The 18,319-nt window shown below is 33.0% G+C and overlaps 1 protein-coding gene across 6 annotated transcripts in view; it reads left to right on the forward strand.

The window, feature by feature from the left end:
* Nucleotides 1–12,303: 12,303 nt before the first annotated feature.
* LOC145291489 (uncharacterized) overlaps nt 12,304–18,319 on the forward strand; it is a 129,571-nt gene continuing 123,555 nt past the window's right edge. For all 6 annotated transcript variants that reach the window (XM_080137371.1, XM_080137372.1, XM_080137373.1 and 3 more), the window contains exons 1-2: nt 12,304–13,127; nt 13,271–13,364. In XM_080137371.1, the coding sequence (XP_079993497.1) occupies nt 13,036–13,127; nt 13,271–13,364 (186 nt within the window). In that variant the 5' untranslated portion in view covers nt 12,304–13,035. The remainder of the gene's footprint in view (nt 13,128–13,270; nt 13,365–18,319) is intronic.

Genomic DNA, 18,319 nt, shown 5'->3' on the forward strand with positions numbered 1-18,319 from the left:
GTATTTCGAAGCCTAATGCTTCTCATCAGAAGAGGAGAGAAAATACTAGGTAACAATGTATAAATAGTCCCCATGTACCCTACAATCCTAATTGATGTATACCCTTATTGAATAAATTAATAAATCTAAATACATTAGTATATAGTTTTATATCATTTTCTTTCTTTATTGATTTCTATATAAGCTCCAAATCAATTTATTGAGCTTTGCATTATCCTGATAAGTCTCCTCTTAAAGAAATATATCATGAGAATATATCATAGTCAAAATTGTTATAAATAATAAACCCCAGAGATGTATTGCCACCTTCAGAGCATATATATTTTTAAGTTACATTCCAATAACCAAAAATAAATCAGTCTACAATCATAATTTGTATTTATTATTATTATTATTATTATCATTATTATTATTATTATTATTATTATTATTATTATTAATTTTAATATAGGCGGATGTTTATAATTTCATTTTTCCATAATCGTCTTACACGTGTTTTGTTATGCATATAACCGATGCTGTTAACACAGAACTCATCAGAGACAAACAAATATTTTAAGATAATCACATATAGGTAGATGGAATAAAATATTAAAAAAAGGATGCTTCAGGCAAGAAAAACATAAATTCCCAAATTTTAATAACATTTATGCAATTTAAAAAGAAAAAAAAAGAAATTGACTGTGCTCCGACTTTATTAACGTTATTAGCACAACTTCTAAACTGCCAATGTGTTGTCTTCGTTGCCAAACACTGCCTGTCCTCTTTCATAATTCGGCCTTTCTTATCGCAGTCACTCCTTCTATGAGCAAATTATATTTTACCACCATAACTTACTAAAAATTGTATCTGAGGGAAAATCCTCCATAAATATTCTGTTAAAAAAGAAAACTCTTCAATCTTCACTTATGCTTGTACAAAATGAATTACTTCCTTTGCGTTTTCTTTCTTTTTAAGCAGCAATTACAGACAACCATTGCAATTTACTAGTTTGAATCACTTTGGTATATAAGCTTAGTGCTGATTGGTGCAAATATTCAATTTCCCTTCTGGCTTGCCTAATCAGAGGACACTTCTCAGATGAGTTAAGCACGTGAAAGAGTTAATAAGTTTAAAGCACAACATCCTCTTTCTTCTTCCCGGACATAGTATGAACTCAGACCAGTTCCTTAAATTCTCTTTGGGGCATAATAGAAACTCCTGAGTCTTTAACTGTGAGTTTTACTTGGACGGGGAGATAAATAATACATTATGGCTATCACTGGACCTTGATTTCAATACGGTACACATACATGAACTTTTCTACTCAACCAGGGCTTCCTAACCTATTTGTTTCCGTCCATACTTGTGGACTTCTATTACTATTATTAGTTTTCATGTACTGCAAACGAACCAAAATAGACAAGGTGGGACATGCTTTATTTCAGTCTACGATATGATGAAGGATTATGAAATTGCCTTAATACAACTGTGTGTATTTGTTCAAACTACAGGAACCATAATAGACATTGTGAAACAAGTTTTGTTTTAATCCGGGACGTGACAAAGAATTGCAAAATCGGTGCAATATAACTTCATAGTTGATTGAACTATAAGAACAAGATTAAAATCAACTTGGAGCTTATATGAGGTGGCTGAAGGATTTTCAAAAAGGCTATAATGAATTGTTAATGTGCTGCTAAAGACTGGGAATAATTCGCCTGAGGAAAGGACTAAGATGAACAGTTAAATAAGAGAGAAAATACCGAAAAGAAAATGAAGAGGAAAGAGAGGAAAATAAAGGTGAGAAAAAATTGAACAATAAGTGGACCATAACATCATCTTCCCATCATTCGGAGAAATCTTCAAGACTGAATATATTGGGGGTTTTTTTGTTAGATATTTGATTAACACTAGGTGGAATGATAAAATTTTCGTCCTAGAAAAGACAACATGATTCCATTTCTGTTTGATGAAAACCGGTATTCTTTTTTTGTTGCTGACTATCTACTAGTTGGCCAGTTGTGTACAAATCCCAAGATCGGTATTCTATCATGTCTGAAAGTGACACAATGTTCAACAAGTGAGATTGGAGATGTGCTGCTGTACAACTCATGCTCTCTACCGATCCAAGTTATGACAACAGGACCATTGCCAGCACCCTTAAAATGCAAATCCAGACGGTTCAACACTTGGGGGCACAGCTCAATGAAGTTTCCGGCCACAGTTATGGTCTTTGGTGTGGTTTCAAGTGAGGGCCACATCATGCCATCTTGCGTTTTCAAAATCGACTTGAAAATCAACACCAAAGTATACCTGGATATGCTGAAGAGTGTGGTGATCCCTTGGTGCAATCAGATGGCCGCTGGCAAACACTGAGTGTGGCAGCAGGACTTGGTGCTGGCCCATTAGTCCAAAGAAACCCAGGCTTGGCTTCAGAAGGAGTGCTACGACTTTGCATTCTTCTCTCACTGACCTCCCTTCTCGACTGACCTGAACCCGTTGGACTACTTATGCTGGGCAAAAGTACTCCGCAGGTAATCTGAAAATGTCGACATTTACTTCTCGGGAAGCCTTTTATGTTGATCACTAACCAAAAATTTGTCTCTTTTTTAGGTTAACCCCAAAGGCAAAAGAAAAATAAAAAAGAATGAGTTGAGTTAATGTGGAAATTCCATAAAGATTGAATCCCTTACTGTAATACAATTATATATAGAAATCTGTGTTTAACCATGTGTTTTGTTGTAAAAATATCATATTTAAGCATATTTTATATCGATGGCATGTTAGTATATCTAATATATAAAAGGCTATATGTTTGTCTGTCTGTCTCCATATTTTCAAACTCTATCTCTTCCGAAACTAAAAGTCACAGAGGGGCGCTAGAGGCCTCAAATAATTGAATTTTTTATGGGCTGTTCTTTTATGGGTCTTTAGCCAATTAAAATAGTTTTTAAGGGGTCTTTAGCCAATTAAAATAGTTTTTAAGGTGTCAAAATTTTTAAAAATCGTTATAAATTTTTTACATTCATCTTAGTTTATTTTTAACTTTTAATTTTTAATCAGTTCATATGCATGTCACGTTGGTACAGTGGTGACGTCACCAGCTTTTAATGCTTCAGTTTTGTTTTTGGTTTCGATTTTAACTCAGGGCACCAAAAATTTTTATTTTTAATTTTAAAATCACGACTCTATAATAATATATATATGAAATCTGGACAAATTACAACTGGGCAAAGCCACTCTCCCCACTAGTATATATATATATATATATATATATATATATATATATAGAGAGAGAGAGAGAGAGAGGGGGGGGAAGTGAGAGAGGGAGAGAGAGATTCTCATATCAATTTTGACACATGAGGTTCACACAACAATTAAGTTGTCTGAAATGCACACAAATGGTATATATAGATATTATAGAGAACCATTCACACTTTTTGGAACAACTGCTAATCTCAGTCGGTTCAATTGATTGTCACAGTGGACATCAGGTTTTGCATCAAAGTTTTCCTTCTCCTTGATGCATGTCTTAAAGAAGACTGATGGTGCATCTCTCCCAGTGGTTTAAATGTGCCGTTAGATACAAATAGAAATTTCTACGTCTTGGCGCATATATACATTCTGAAACTATATTTAGCAAGGGTACATGGACAATAATCTACACTATTAATAAAATTCTAAATGTTTATTTATTTATGTGTGTGCTCGCGTGTGTGTGTGTGTGTGTGTGTGTGTGTGTGTGTGTGTGTGTGTGTGTGTGTGGTATATATACCAATAAAACTTTTGAACATGTAATTGAAAAGTTCTTCTTTTTTTTCCCTGAAAGGTGTGAGTCCCTGGATTGCCCTTATTTATCTATGGTTCATAACAAACAACGCTGAGTCACACAAAAAGCCCAAAATAAGGGTTGTTTCGTTTTTGTTGGAAAAGGTACTTGCCCATGTCAACGGAATTTAGCACTGTCTGTATACAGTCACGGTAACATCTTTTGCCATACTGACAGGAGACTTGTGGAGCAATGGATAACGCGTCTGACTACAGATCAGAAGATTCCAGCTTCAATCCTGGCGAGTTCGTAATAATTTTAACCATCATTTTATCGAACGTTTACTTATTATACTTACCCTTAGTTAGGGTATTTTTGTTTTTTCAGTGATTTTGTTTTGTGCATATAGGACTTTCCCATATTCCGCGTTCACAGGGTAAGCGTTGATGGTAAGACGATGTTGAGTGTACTTGATGTTGAGTGTACTCGATTTTGTGTTTGACTCAGCGTTGTGTGTGCCAACACAGCGCAGCCGCTAGTTATAAATATAAATATAATTCATTTGGATCAAAAAGGGTTCAGGGAGGAGGTACAAGGACTACGTTCTCGACAGATATCTCTATAAATATTAGAGAAAAGTTTTACTTTACTTTTATAAAATATAAAAAATAGAAATGAAAATGTAATCTATAAATTTGAGGGTTTTTATGTATTCAGATTTATATTAAAAATCCTTTTTCCTATTTATTCAAAAAGAAAATACAACTTTGTTATATATGTGGGTCATGGAATTACATTCATCTACAAAAGATCTTCTAATTTGCATATTCTTTCTATATATATTTTTGTATATATATACATATACATAAATATATTTGTTTAAAAAATGTTGCCTACCAAACTCCTCCTAGAGTTTTTGGTCTACAGGCATGAAACTTAATAGATAGATGAATGCACGCAAAACTTTATATTTGGATTTTATCCGGGGAAAATCGGTGCAAGATTGTGAAAATTTTAAAAATGGAATTTGCCAAGTGAAGGTCAAAGGACAGCATTACAAATATGCATGCATAACGTAATAGCTATTGGTTCATGTTTTTATTTTTAGCCTTACAGCAAACGTCTTCATAGCTCAGGCATTAACGTCAAAGGAAAAAATAAATTGTAAATTAGATGTTTTGGTTTTGATTCTCGGTGGTGGCGTACGAGTCATTTTTTTTTCTTAACTTTTTAAGTCATTACTATATATTGGGTCCAATACAATCTCTACAATTATATAAATGCAACTTTGTGTGTGTGTGTGTGTGTGTGTGTGTGTGTGTGTGTGTGTGTGTGTGTGTGAAAGAGAAAGAGTGCAATCCTTATAGACTCGGAAACGGCTGAACAGAATTTTTTTTTTTTTTACATGGGGTTCACCACTTATCAAGGCCCGAAGGTCACTCAGGGATAAGGGTTATTGCGTGTACAGTAATCAATGAGATAGTTTGTAGTAATCATTAGTATTGGGGGTTTTGATAGAGTGTTTTACTTAAGGGGGCGGTTTGTCAGGAGTTTGTTTATGTTGAACTTGAAGACGTCCCAGTTGTAGTCAGGTGGGAAACAGACAAGCGGCAGAGAGTTCCACTGGCGTGCAGTTCTAAGAAAGAAGCTTTGCTCATGGAATCTACGTTTGGATTTAGGCACAGATAAAGAGTGGGGAAAATTATTGATAGATTTTCTTTAAAGTTTACAGAACTTTAGTGTATAAGTCTGGGAGTGATTTTAGTTAAGTTTTGTCTCAGAATAACCCCGATAATTACCAATAATCGATAATCAAAACCGTTATTTTAATTTTTTTTTTTTTTTGATAGAACAGCGGTCCGTGAAAATTCTACATTCATTTTGATAGCGTGTTTTGGTTTTTGCATGATGTGGTCTGTAGGTTCAAAATACGCAAGTAAATTTCTTAATTTTTTTTTTTTTTTATTGACTGCAAAGAATTTTATAAGACTTGAAAATTTACGTGTTTTTTTTTGTTTTTGTTTTTTGTTTTTTGTTTTGTTTTTTTGCATGACGTGGTCTGTACGTTCAAATCCCACACGTAAATTTCTTCTTTTTTTTCGTTTACTGAAAAGAAGTTTATATAAAATAATTTTATAAAAGAAACAGTAGGTTCTCTAGGATGCAATGTGGAATAACATATATTTTGGACGAAGTTACTGCATGTAAAGCTTCCTCCCAGGAGATTTCACGGGTTTCAATGACAACAAAAATATAGGAGTGTGAAATATTCGTTGATCATCATTCAATCCCGGGCAACGTCGGGTCTCCCTGCTAGTATAATAGTAAATACGAAGTCTGCATTAATCAAAATATCATATTTAAGCATATTTTGCAACCGGGCAATGTGGAGTGGCCCGGCGTGGCCCGCTAGTAGTGTTTAAAGCTGAACCATGAATGTTCTCGTTCAGTCTCGGAGAATAATACCAAGTCTGTTTGCAAGTAAAAAATTTCAAATTCAATAATTCATTTATTTGTGAAATAACTTACATAAAAAAAATAGCATATCTATTTTTTACATCTTTATTGTAGGCAATTATTGTTTTTAAATGCTATATATAATTATTGTTTTTAAATGCTATATATATTTTAAGAACTGATTTCATAATAAGACCAACACGAAAAACACTAATTAATTAATAATCTATACTATATTTCTCTTTGCCTGTCTGTTCCACTTTTTCTCAGAAATTACTGGGCTGTTCTAGCTGAAATTTTGTATGGACCTTTATTATGATGAGGTGCAGCAAACTAAATATTATATTAGAGAGGTTAAAGATTAATTTTATGTTAGAGATTAATAGGAGTTAGTCACCACAATACCGCATTTACTGTAGAATTTTTCTCGGAAACTACTGAGCTGATATGTTTGATATTTTGTATGCACCTTTGCTATTATAAGGTACAACAAACTAAGTGTTATGGTATCTGTTCGATGCACATTTAGGGATTGATAGGGATTAGTATTTAATGCAAAAATGAGCATAAATTTAATCATATTCAATCAACAATTTGGCATGCAGAACTCATTCGCAAGTCAATGGGTTGTAACTTTTGCCTGTTTTTAACAGACCGAAAAGTCTAGTTAATAATTAATTTGATTAATTATTTGAACTACATATTTGGTAAAAAGTTTCCTGGCCAGATAATTTGGGTGGAAAGGCGATATGCAGTAGTTCAAAAATGGCATAATTTTTCAAAGAATATGACATGTTGAATGTATCGAAGTTAAAATCAATTAGTATTACGTTTGAATTAGAAAGAAAAAAAAACACTTTTTAAATAAGTAACAGAGTCGACATTGGTTAACATATTGATACGAACTTGAACCTGCACAAAACAAAATCACTGAAAAAACAAAAATACCCTAACTAAGGTTATAAAACACAGGAATTATGTTATGAAACAAATATATGTATAAATATTTTAATTGTTTTAAATAAATTATTTCATATTAGCAGGATCCGTGTTCCAGCATCGCCCAGGGTCCAACGTAAACAAATTCCTGATGAACCGCCCCCTTAAGTAAACACTTCATTAAATTTCCACACTAACGTACTGTACTTGTAATAACCCTTATCCCTGAGTGGCTTCCGGGCCTTGATAAGTGGTGACCACCGTGTAAAAAAAAAAATGGGTTAAATACAAAGAATGATTCGTAAAATAGAAGGAGTTTGGTCTCATCTTTGGAAATATTATTTTGTAAGGTTAATTCGAAAATTTAAGTAAAAACATACACATTGCTTCAAGACTGACAACAAAAAGCTAATAATACTGAATGTCTTCTTTTCTCTCTTCAATGTCATCAAAAAAATTAAGATTCTTTGAAAAATTTAACTGACACCGAAAATCTTAGAAAAAAAATTATTTAAATCATTTAATAAAATATTTTATTACATTATTTGGTTTGCCAAAGTTTTGAAATTATTTGTATGATATTTTAGAGTTTGATTAAGGTTAGATTCGAGTTAAGGTTATGTTAGGGTTATGTTAGGGTTAGTTTACTTTTTATTTTTCCTATTTCATTAATTTTAAATCCAATAGATTCAGCATGTCATAAGCTTAAAAGATTTACATCATTTTTGAGCTACTGTATCATATCACCATTCTGATAAAATTATCAAATAAAAAACTTTATATTTACCACATGTTTTTACCTTTTTTATGATAAAATTCTGAAATTGATATTTGAATGAATTTGACTGACTGTGCATACTTGGCGTTTTCCAGAATAGTTCCTTTTTTTATGTTTTACTTTTATTTTGTAACTTCCCAAAGAGAGTGCAACTTTGGCATTGGTTGGGAAGCTTGCGTGTCTCAGGAAGATATGACATAAGGTCAGAAGATGAGGAGAGTCAAGTCAGCACACCTAAAAGAGGAACACTCTAGCCCTCAAAAAAAAAAATGCCTGGAAAGCCCTGTCTGCATTCCTCGGCCAGGGTGCTTCAGGTGTGATACTATAAAGTGGACCTGAGGTAGACTTGAGTCAGTAAGTGCTGAGAGGGGGGGAGCAATAGACAAAGGAATAGAAAACAATAAATAGGAAGTAACAAACAATGAATCTTTAGGTATTTTTAGAGCTTTTTAGAGTTGACAGGACAATAGAAACCTACGGATAAAATAGGGAAGGGCAGCCTCTGGTAGCCGGGGTGGAGCGGGGGGGGGCACCGTAGATACCAACGTAGAGGAGACAGTTAGTTGACAACTAGCTGCCCATTGCAGCAGATGGAAGTTGGACAGTTTTAGAGATGACTGTGAAACAGAGATAGAGACGAGTGTAACATCGATAGAACGGGGAGAAGACACACACACACTCATACACACACACACACACACACACATTCACACACACACACACACACACACACACACATGCACACACACACACACATGCACACACGCACACACACACACAAGTCCAACAGTCAATTATATGTGAACATTGGCGTTTGTGTTTTTCCTTTCGTTTGTTTCACGATTTATTATATTTCTACTTTTGTGAAACAACGTATGTTCCCATCGACGAAAATGACGATCCGGCCATAAGAGGAATAGTCAAATAAAAAATCCACAATACACGACGTTAGGAGTCGGTGATCTGTCGGGGCTGCGCACGTCTGGTCACACAGGTAGCAAGCAATAAACTAACCCACCCCAAAAACGGGAAGCAAAGCCTGGGAAGTTGGACTTCCTAGCAACACCCGGAAACATTACTCAGTATGATGGAAGAAAGGCCACCACCAATCACAGTGGTCCATCTATATTGAACTGATCATTGAGAATGACCCGTGATAAGAATGGCATCTCTGATTTTCATAGTAAGACTGTGGGAGAAAGATTGCATATCTATTGACTCAATATATTTTTGGATTCTTGTCTACATAACTCTTTTCCGATCATGTCTGATGTGTTGACGAAACTGTGTGAATAAAATTGATTTAAATTGTAGAGGAAGAAGAAGTTTGTCCTCAAGAAGAGTTGTGAATTGCATGCATGTGTATCCATTTCCTGGCTCAGCATGGTATGAAGAAAAATGGGTTACCATAGTTTAGTTACCATGTAACCCGTTCTTTATACCCCCCGCTGTGCAAGGGAATGGATACATATGCAGCAACGGTTTCCTCATAGAATTCACAACTCTTCTTTATTTATCCTACAAATAATACCTTTCTTCAAAAGAGAAAATAAAATAACTTTCTAAATGGTTGATAGGAGACGATCATCGCTCAAAATAAGAAATTAAACAAAATACTAAGAGAGAATTGGTCAACCACATCAGCAAAAATAGCCAACTCAGTGAAATGCAATATGGTTTCTGTTCTGCTAGATCTATAGCTGATGTGCTAACTAATATCACACAGGATAAGTGAATCTAGCAATGAGGGCTTCGTTTCTAAGGCAATTGCTCTTGAAATATAAAAGGATTTTGACAGGGTCTACTCCACAAGATCTCCAGTTACAGATTAGCTGGAAATGTTGAATCAATTATTAAATCCTTTCTCTCTGATAGGTTCATAAGAGTAGTGGTTGAGGTTCAGAAATTAGAAGCTCATAGTACCTTCATCAATGACCTCCCAAATCACATTCTTATATCATTCATAGACATTTATGCAGACAACACTACCATCAATGGCAACACTTCAAAGACCGGAAATGACCAAGATCTCTCTGATTCTCTCTCTTCTGATCTTGAGCATGTACTGCAATGGGGTAAAGGAGGCTGGTTAATTTTAATGCATCTAAAACCAAGCGTCTCTTTCCATCATTGATGCTTTGAACTCTATCTGGCACCCAATTGAAATTAATGGCTCTGTCTTGGGGAAACACCATGTCTGGAAAAGCTTCTGGATTTGACCTTCACTCTTGGTCTGGAATGGAGCACATACATTAAATCCGTTGCCAAGGTCGTTAGAAAAATACTTGGATTATTCAACCAGTCCAGTAGATATCTCACTGCCAATGCAATCCTCTACCTGTATAAAAACCAAGTACATCCTAGGATGAAGTACTGGTGTCATATGTGGGCAAGAACTGTTCGGAGCACTTATCCTGCCTTGAACAGAGTTCAAAACCGGCTTTGAAAACTAGAAAGTGATGCTCTTTTCTCTTCCCTGCAACCTCTTTTTCATAGAAGAGACGTTGCTAGCCTGTCTCTACTCTATTGTTCTTTTCATAGCAAGTGTTCATCTCAGCTCCAATCTATGGTCACCCCCATGTTAAACTTTTACAAAAAAACACTCGTCTAGCTAAAACCACTATCAACAATTCCCCTCACTTTCTATTTATGCCTAAATCTAAATGCAAATTCCAGGAACAAGGCTTTTTTTTCTAGAACTGTCCACCTGTGGAACTCTGTTCCGCTGACCTGCTTTCTAGCTGACTACAATATGGTTGTCTTCAAGTCCAACGTAAACAAGTTCTTGTTGAGCCGTCCTCTTAAATAATCAAATTATACCAAATTCCTACTACTAGCAATTACTACGCTGTTATCCCGATGACTACCATAGACTTATTAACTCTTATCCTCGAATGGCTTGATAAGTGGTGATTCCTTTGTAAATAATAATAATAATAATAATAATAATAATAATAATAATAATAATAAATGTCGCTGGAACATTAAAAAATAAAAGTAATGTAAAGCTCATCGAGACATTTTGTTTCATTTTCGATCTTTGAGCGATTGTCGAAACCGCCTCATGTCAGCCATTATCTTCTCGTTATAACTTAAGCACTCGACACTATTTTTGTATCGAAATAAGTAACCGCTTTAAAATAAGTTAAACCACAAAACCCGGTGCTTGTTAAGATAGAGGCGACAGATCGATTTTTTTTTTTTTTTTTTAATATTTGGTTTTAAGCAAAACCAACAGTACTTGCTTAATTATCGTGTCGAAAATAGTAATATATCAAAATATTACAAAAATTAATCGAGTAGAGAAACTACTATCGTGTTTTTGTTTTTTGTTTTTTAATCTATCGCTATCGGTTAAAACAAAATGTCTGCCAGTGGCGAAAAGGGAGATAACTTTGTATTTGCAATCTTAAAGAGGTTTACATCTATGGAAAAATGCAATTTCCACCAATTGCCGAAAAAATTACTTTTAACTATAAATAATTTTTTATCTGATGAATGCTCGTAATTTTTTTGACATGTCACTATTTTCGACATGGCAATTAAGTAGGTATAGTTGTTGCTTAAAACCACATATTTTTTAAAATCGATTTGTCGACTCTATCTTAACAAGCACCTGCACAAAAAACTTATCCAGGTAGGTAGAAGAGTAACTTATATTGCTTTTGAATCAGTATATATTTGCTTTTTATCGCTTTTTCGTTTTGTTGTCCGAAATATGCGCCTTGGATGACGAATATATATTTGTTAATTAAATTTTTATTTAAACATATAATATACTGTTTTGTTTGTTTGTTTTTTACCTATCAAAAAATAATTGTGACAATTTGTATTTATTTAAATAAAAATTTCGGGGGGGCAGAACACCATTGAAAATTAAGTGTTTTATTTCAAAATATTTTTTTATTTTTATAATTATACATAAGAAAATTAACTTCTTGAATAAAATATTTCCGATTACTTTTTCGCAAGTGAAGATGGGCTGGCTTCTTACGATCTCTCCGTTAAAAGAGGGAGAAAGTAAGGGATGAAAATAAAAACGAATGGAAGTTTATAGCCTTTTTTACTATCAGAAATAAAGAGAAAGAAAGCGTGGAAGTCTTTGTCATTTTTTTTCATGGAGTTACTGTTCCTGCTGATCATACTGAAAGTAGGTCAGTCTCTGCTACAGCCTTCTCAAGTTCACCCAAGTTCGGGATTAAAAATTTTTTTTATATCACTCAGTTTTATTAGAAACAATTTTAAAATAAAAATTTAGATAATTAAACATTTTCAGCAATTCAAGAATTTAAAATTTATTTTTAAAAATATTTTTATATAAGTTACCGGAAAATACCGAGTGTAAAAAAAAAAAAAAAAAAAAAAAACGGAAAAAAGAAAAAGCTTAAAGGTACAATGGCGGCGACGGCGGCGTCATCAGCAGCAGTAGCAGTAACCGAACTATTTTTTATATTATTATTTAAAAATATCGGCTTTCTATGTAACGGTTAAGTTTTCACAGCGATAATAGTCAAAAACTAATTGCAAATAAAATGTGTTTAATGTTATAGTAAACTGCGAAATGAAGTCGATGAAATCTTAATCAGAAAATGTGAATGTGGGGTTTTTGTGAGGCCGGAACGTCCGCCATCTTGGATTCTGATGTCAATCTTCGAAGTGTCGGTCGGTCTGATGGGAGCAGGTTTCAAAATGTCTTTTGTGTGGATCTCGCTCGATTCTGTGCTCTCCTGGTCGGCTAGATGTCCGCAGGGTTGACCCATGGACCGTTACATCGGGAATAGTACGCCTTTCGCCGTCAGTGGGAGTTATAGTGTCCATCGGAGTTGGCCGCTTCTCGTCGGATTTGAGCGAAAGTGTGCGTGTGTGCGCGAGTGTAAGAGGAAGGAAGAGAGAGGAAAAGAAAAACAAAAAAAATTGGAATCCCCGAAATTCACAGCGGATTTTCCCCCCCAATTCGTGGAGACCGACTGATTTCTTATTATTGTCCGGAACGTGTAAACAATCGATCGATATAGCATCGTCACAAACCATAAAAATAAATATTTTAAAACGGAAAGGTAACGCTGAAAATTATTTGAATCTGCACGGCAGAGAAATATTTATTTCCAAGATGGCAAACCTTTTGAACAAAGACCCGTTCACATATCACCAGGAATATACAACTTTTATACGGGAATTGCGCGGATATCACATAAATAGAGGGTAAGATTAATTAATAAAATGAATCTAAGAGTCTTTAGCTTATTTTTGATATTACTATTTTAAAAAAAAATGCAAAACCTTTTTATTATTATTATTATTATTATTATTATTGTACTATTAAAACTTGTACTTATTTTTGGCAGGACTCCATTCATTAAATTACCCCAAATCGCAGGAAGGGATGTCGATTTGTACCTGCTTTACCGTCGGGTGATCGCTTTGGGAGGTTGGCAAAAGGTAGGGACAAAAAAAATGACCCATGTTTTATTTATTGTTTTTACTTGATCCTCTTTACAGTTAGTGTCCATGTTGATTTATACAAACACTTCTGTCTAGACAAATGCATGTTTCGATTACAGCTCCAATGGCTATGCAAAGAGATCTATATTATATTATATATTAGTTTGTTTTGATTGTATATGGACAAGTCAAGGTTTAGGTCTTACAACCTCCCCAGAACCAATTATTGAACCGAATGAAATAATGCATTGATTCTGGGGTCTTAACAAGTTAATCTATGTAAAATCCTTGTGTAAACCCAGCAATTCGTAAAGGTATACCAGCTCTATCTAAGAACTAATTTAGCATGCAGCACTATTTAATCAGATATATACCAAATGCAGGTATTTATGCAGAATACGAACCGTGCTGAAATAATAACGTTATTTAGAAACCCATTTGAGAGGGCGTTTTGTTAACTGTTCTGTAATTTCACCTGGAAGTTTAATAAACAAAATTTGGCGTAAAAATTTAACTTGAAAATACTATTTTTTTAAAATAGCGCGGTCCGTATTCTGTATAAAATACCTCATTTTTTTTCTATCTAGAATAAGATAATTGTTTGTCCATGCAAAATTTATTTTTTATTTCCACTGAAAATTTTGATTTTGAAATAAACTGAACTTTACATAAATAAAATGATTTTGACTTGGATTGTAAAACAAAACAAACCCTGAATTTCTGAAAACGTTGGATGTATTACTTTCAAAATTTGAAAGCCTTTAAATTGCTTTTAAAATGGTGAACAAATCCGGCACTTATGCATTTTAACAACCCTCAGTAAATTGTAAATTGTTTTCTATTTAGGAGAGTTAAGTCTCTGCAAGGAAAGATTTAACAAAGCCATGCCCCTTTTTCTACCTCGTTGTAAGAATGGCTTTCTAAATTTGCCGGGGATGTTAAAATGCACAAGTGCCTTAAATCCTCATATATTTGGAGTTATTTACGTCCAGTCTTAGAGATGAAGTCTGTAACAATTTGCTTTAATTGACTGGCAATCGTGCAATGTAGTTAACAAGCGAATTTTTTTTTTTTTTTCCAGAATTCGATTTATATTAAATTTTGGAGCAGAGGACAAAAATGAAAGTACCCCCGGGCAACGCCGATTAGGCTCAACTATTTATATAGATGTTAATATTGATTTTAATAATGTGAAGGAATCGATTTTTTTTCTTTGTCTTTTTGTTAAAAAAAAATCGGTTTTGCGTTTATTTATTATAATGGTGAAACTAAGAATTTCTAACCCAATTATATATTTTTAATTTGGGGTCCACATTGTCGTGATGAACGGTTGGTATGGACGCTTTTAAGTCTGTACCTTTTTAGTGTTGTCTCTGCTATTGTTTACGCTACTGTAGAAGAACACGTGTAGTCGGTCGCCTTTTTCCTTACCCTCGTCACTAATGCCTGACCCACACCCATCCCCCCGGGTTGCACTATTACTTTCTCTATACATATCTTATTTTAAAAAAATAAAGAAATAAATGAAAACCGGTCAACATTTAAAAAAAAAAAAGAATTAAATACAAAAATATAAAACTATCGCCTGTCTTTTCCAACTCAACAATCATGGCTACCCTCCATTTTCGTTATATAACGGTTCTCACTTTTTTCCCTAAAATAAAAAAATAAAAAAAAAAACACTTTTTTTATTTACTTATTTATTTTACAAAAAAATAAATAAAAACTCCAACCCCAAAACGGCTTTAAATTTCACCGAACATCTCGTCTTATTTATATCATTTATTTTGCGATCGCCTTTTACCTTAAAACGTTTTTTTTTTTTTTTCTTTTTCTTTTTTTTTTACCACTGGCTCAAAATTGGGGCATCAGTATGTTACTTAAAAATGACTGAAAATTGATCCCCGACTTTTGTCACTGAAACCTTGTTATTTAAAAAAAAAAAAAAAAAAAAAAATCGGCCTAAAAATGAGGGATCAGTTTGATACGTGTAAACGGTTGAAAACCGATCCCCGAGTTTTTGCCTATCGTAAAATGATTCAAGCCCCGCGTTCTTACCAAAATTATTTACGACCGATTTGAATATATATTTTATACATAATAAAATGTTTGATTTTATTGAAAAAGTGAAAATTAGTGACAAAATCAAGGAAAAACAACCAAAAAAAATTTAAAGAAAATGAAAAATGCGAAAGAAATGCACATTTGGTGATAATTAAAGGAAATAGGTTCTTTATTCATGATGGGCTTTGCCGTTTTCTTATTTTATAGAATGTAGTTTCCAAATTTTCTGAGGTAACGCTTGGATATATACGTATATATCGAGAGTAAATGGAAAAATAATTCAAATTTTTTTTTTAAGTACTTTAATTCAATCACAGTAAATGGCCTCTCCAGATCAACTGCAATGTTACTTTTCTCTGAAAATATGTATATTAATATATAATTCCGTAACCCACATTGATCTCTAAAACAAAAAAACTAATATAAGTACCATACATCCAATTCGGATCTGCCAAACTATATATAAAATGTGTATATTTAAAAAAAAAATTCCATAGTCATCGTACTATAGTGAAAATGGTGGTAGAATCGGTAGTACTACTATGTGTAAAATATTAGGCCAGCATTTTATAGTCATATATGTATCTTTTTCGTTTTATTTCTTGCCTTTAATCTACCTTTTTTTTTTCTTTACCTGATATAGTGAAACCCATTTTAGTTTAAAAAAAAAAAAAAATGCGTTGGTTTTTTGATCAATTTAAATTTCATTTTTTTTTTTTTTTTTTATCGTTTCACAAAGAATATTCATTAGTATATTTCCATTTGTTTGGGTTTTCTTTTGGAGGGGTTTATTTAACAAAAAAAACTATCAGGGTTGTCCGAAGTTGATTAGGGGCATAAAAAAAAACAGTCGTTAAATAATGTTTGTTAACATCTTTCTTTTACCCTCACCTCTGTGGCAACTGGTTCAATATAAGAGGAATAAAAAAGCTGACCAACTGTTTGACCTAATTTCAGTTTTGTTTTTGAAACTGCAAGTAAAAATGAAAGCAAAGTAGCCAAAGTAAAGTACTCCCCTCCCCGTATTACTTTGGTCCTTGGTAACTCAAAGAGAATAGATATTACACTATGTACCTTTTTCCGTATCGCAACCAAGTTGGAGACAGTAGTGGGTCACGTTGAATCCGATGTATCTTGTGAAGTTTCCGACTTTCAGTCGGACTCTAAGGTTTCCCGCCCCCCCTTTTTTTCCAGTATACAATCTACTTTTTTCTAGTATCTATATTATAAGTTGTTTTGTACGTACCCAGCGTTTCGATTTATTTTACCTTTTTTTTTTTTTTTTTTTTTTTCCAATAGGATTTTGAAATTTAACTAATCTTGTATCCCTTGATGATTAAATGATTTAAATTATACAAAACTAATTTCGTTAAAGTAACGTTTTAATCTATTTATAAAAGGATTAAATGTAAATTAGGTTTTACTACACACGGGTGTAATACAACCTGTTTCGAAATATTAGTCTATTTTGAAGCAAGTTTAAAATAACAATTTCAGTTTAAATGCCTTCAAATTCTTTTCCAATTTCGAAGAGTCACGAAGTAATTAGTTCTTTTGCTTTCAACTATTAACAAAAGATTAAAAATGGCTGACTTGTTTACGAAGCCAAAATGCATTCTGATTGATTTAATTTCATAGATTATATTTAGTTAAAGCTATCTTGGGTAGGTTACTCTACTACACACACACATATATGTGTGTGTTCAATAAATATTTGGCTAATAGTTTTTAAAAACTTAAACTCATGAAAATTGGCCATGCAATTTTAGTAGTATAAACTTTATACTAAAAAAAATTGAAAAATAACGTTCGCCAATTTACTTATTATGTGATGATTATATATATATATATATATATATATATATATATATATATATATATACACACACTTATGTTTTAGAATAATAATACTACGTATGTTGTCTAACTGAAATATGTACTCGATTGTTCATCCATGTTTACGTAGTTATTTAGAGGAAGGAGGGGGAGGAATTGGTTAAACCGTGGGAGGAGGAGAAAAGAACATTCTTTTTTAGAACCAAGAAAAAAAAATGCCTTTGCAAATTCAACTTCTTTCTTCAAGATGGGATTCCAACGTGCACTTGATTGTTTTGATGGGTGCGTTTAGTTACGTGTTGTTTTCTTAAATTGTGTGAAGACAAAGTTTGTCGGGCGGTGAAATGTTATAGCTAATAAACAAACGTAGACAATGGGAGGGCGCTTTCTCTATATTGAGGCCGACCATAATAATCAACTCCCTTTTTTTTTTTCTTACGAAGACATATTTTTCTGTATTCGAATGTTGTGATAAAACTGTTTTATTACGAAAATAATGCTGTTAGAACCGTTTAATCCATCTGTTCTACACAGTAAACGATAGTATTGAATTATTAAACTTGCGTGTTCATAAGTAAATCATACCTTATTTGATCATCTTGCTTGGTAAAATGTTTGAACTATAAGACCTTTTTTTTTAATTAGTCATTTGCAAAATTATGAATAAAACAAATTTAAAGATCAATCAATTTAACAGTAACCCCTAAAAATGAAGAAAATACTCTTAGGTTATTTTAGTAAACTTCAGAATGAAAAAAAGAGGTGTTTAAATTCATCTATGCGATTATTGCTTTCAAAAGTTTCAATCTTTGCTAAGAATTTTAAAGTCAGTTACTTTCAATTCGGCAGATTAAATACTTTCAAATTCCTTTCCATTTTTTTTTCTTTTTGCTACTATTAACAATAAATTTAAAATGGCTGACTTGTTTACAAGAAAACTAAAATATATTAAGGTGCATTTAATTTCAGAATCATTTTTTTTTTTTTCTTTTTTCAAATAGGATTTTTACAAATTTTATTTGATTGGTAAATAAAAAAAATGTGATAAGAGC

Source organism: Euprymna scolopes, chromosome 12 (assembly GCF_053919585.1).
Source record: "Euprymna scolopes isolate OS-2025 chromosome 12, ASM5391958v1, whole genome shotgun sequence".
In the NCBI taxonomy this organism is placed as follows: domain Eukaryota; kingdom Metazoa; phylum Mollusca; class Cephalopoda; order Sepiida; family Sepiolidae; genus Euprymna; species Euprymna scolopes.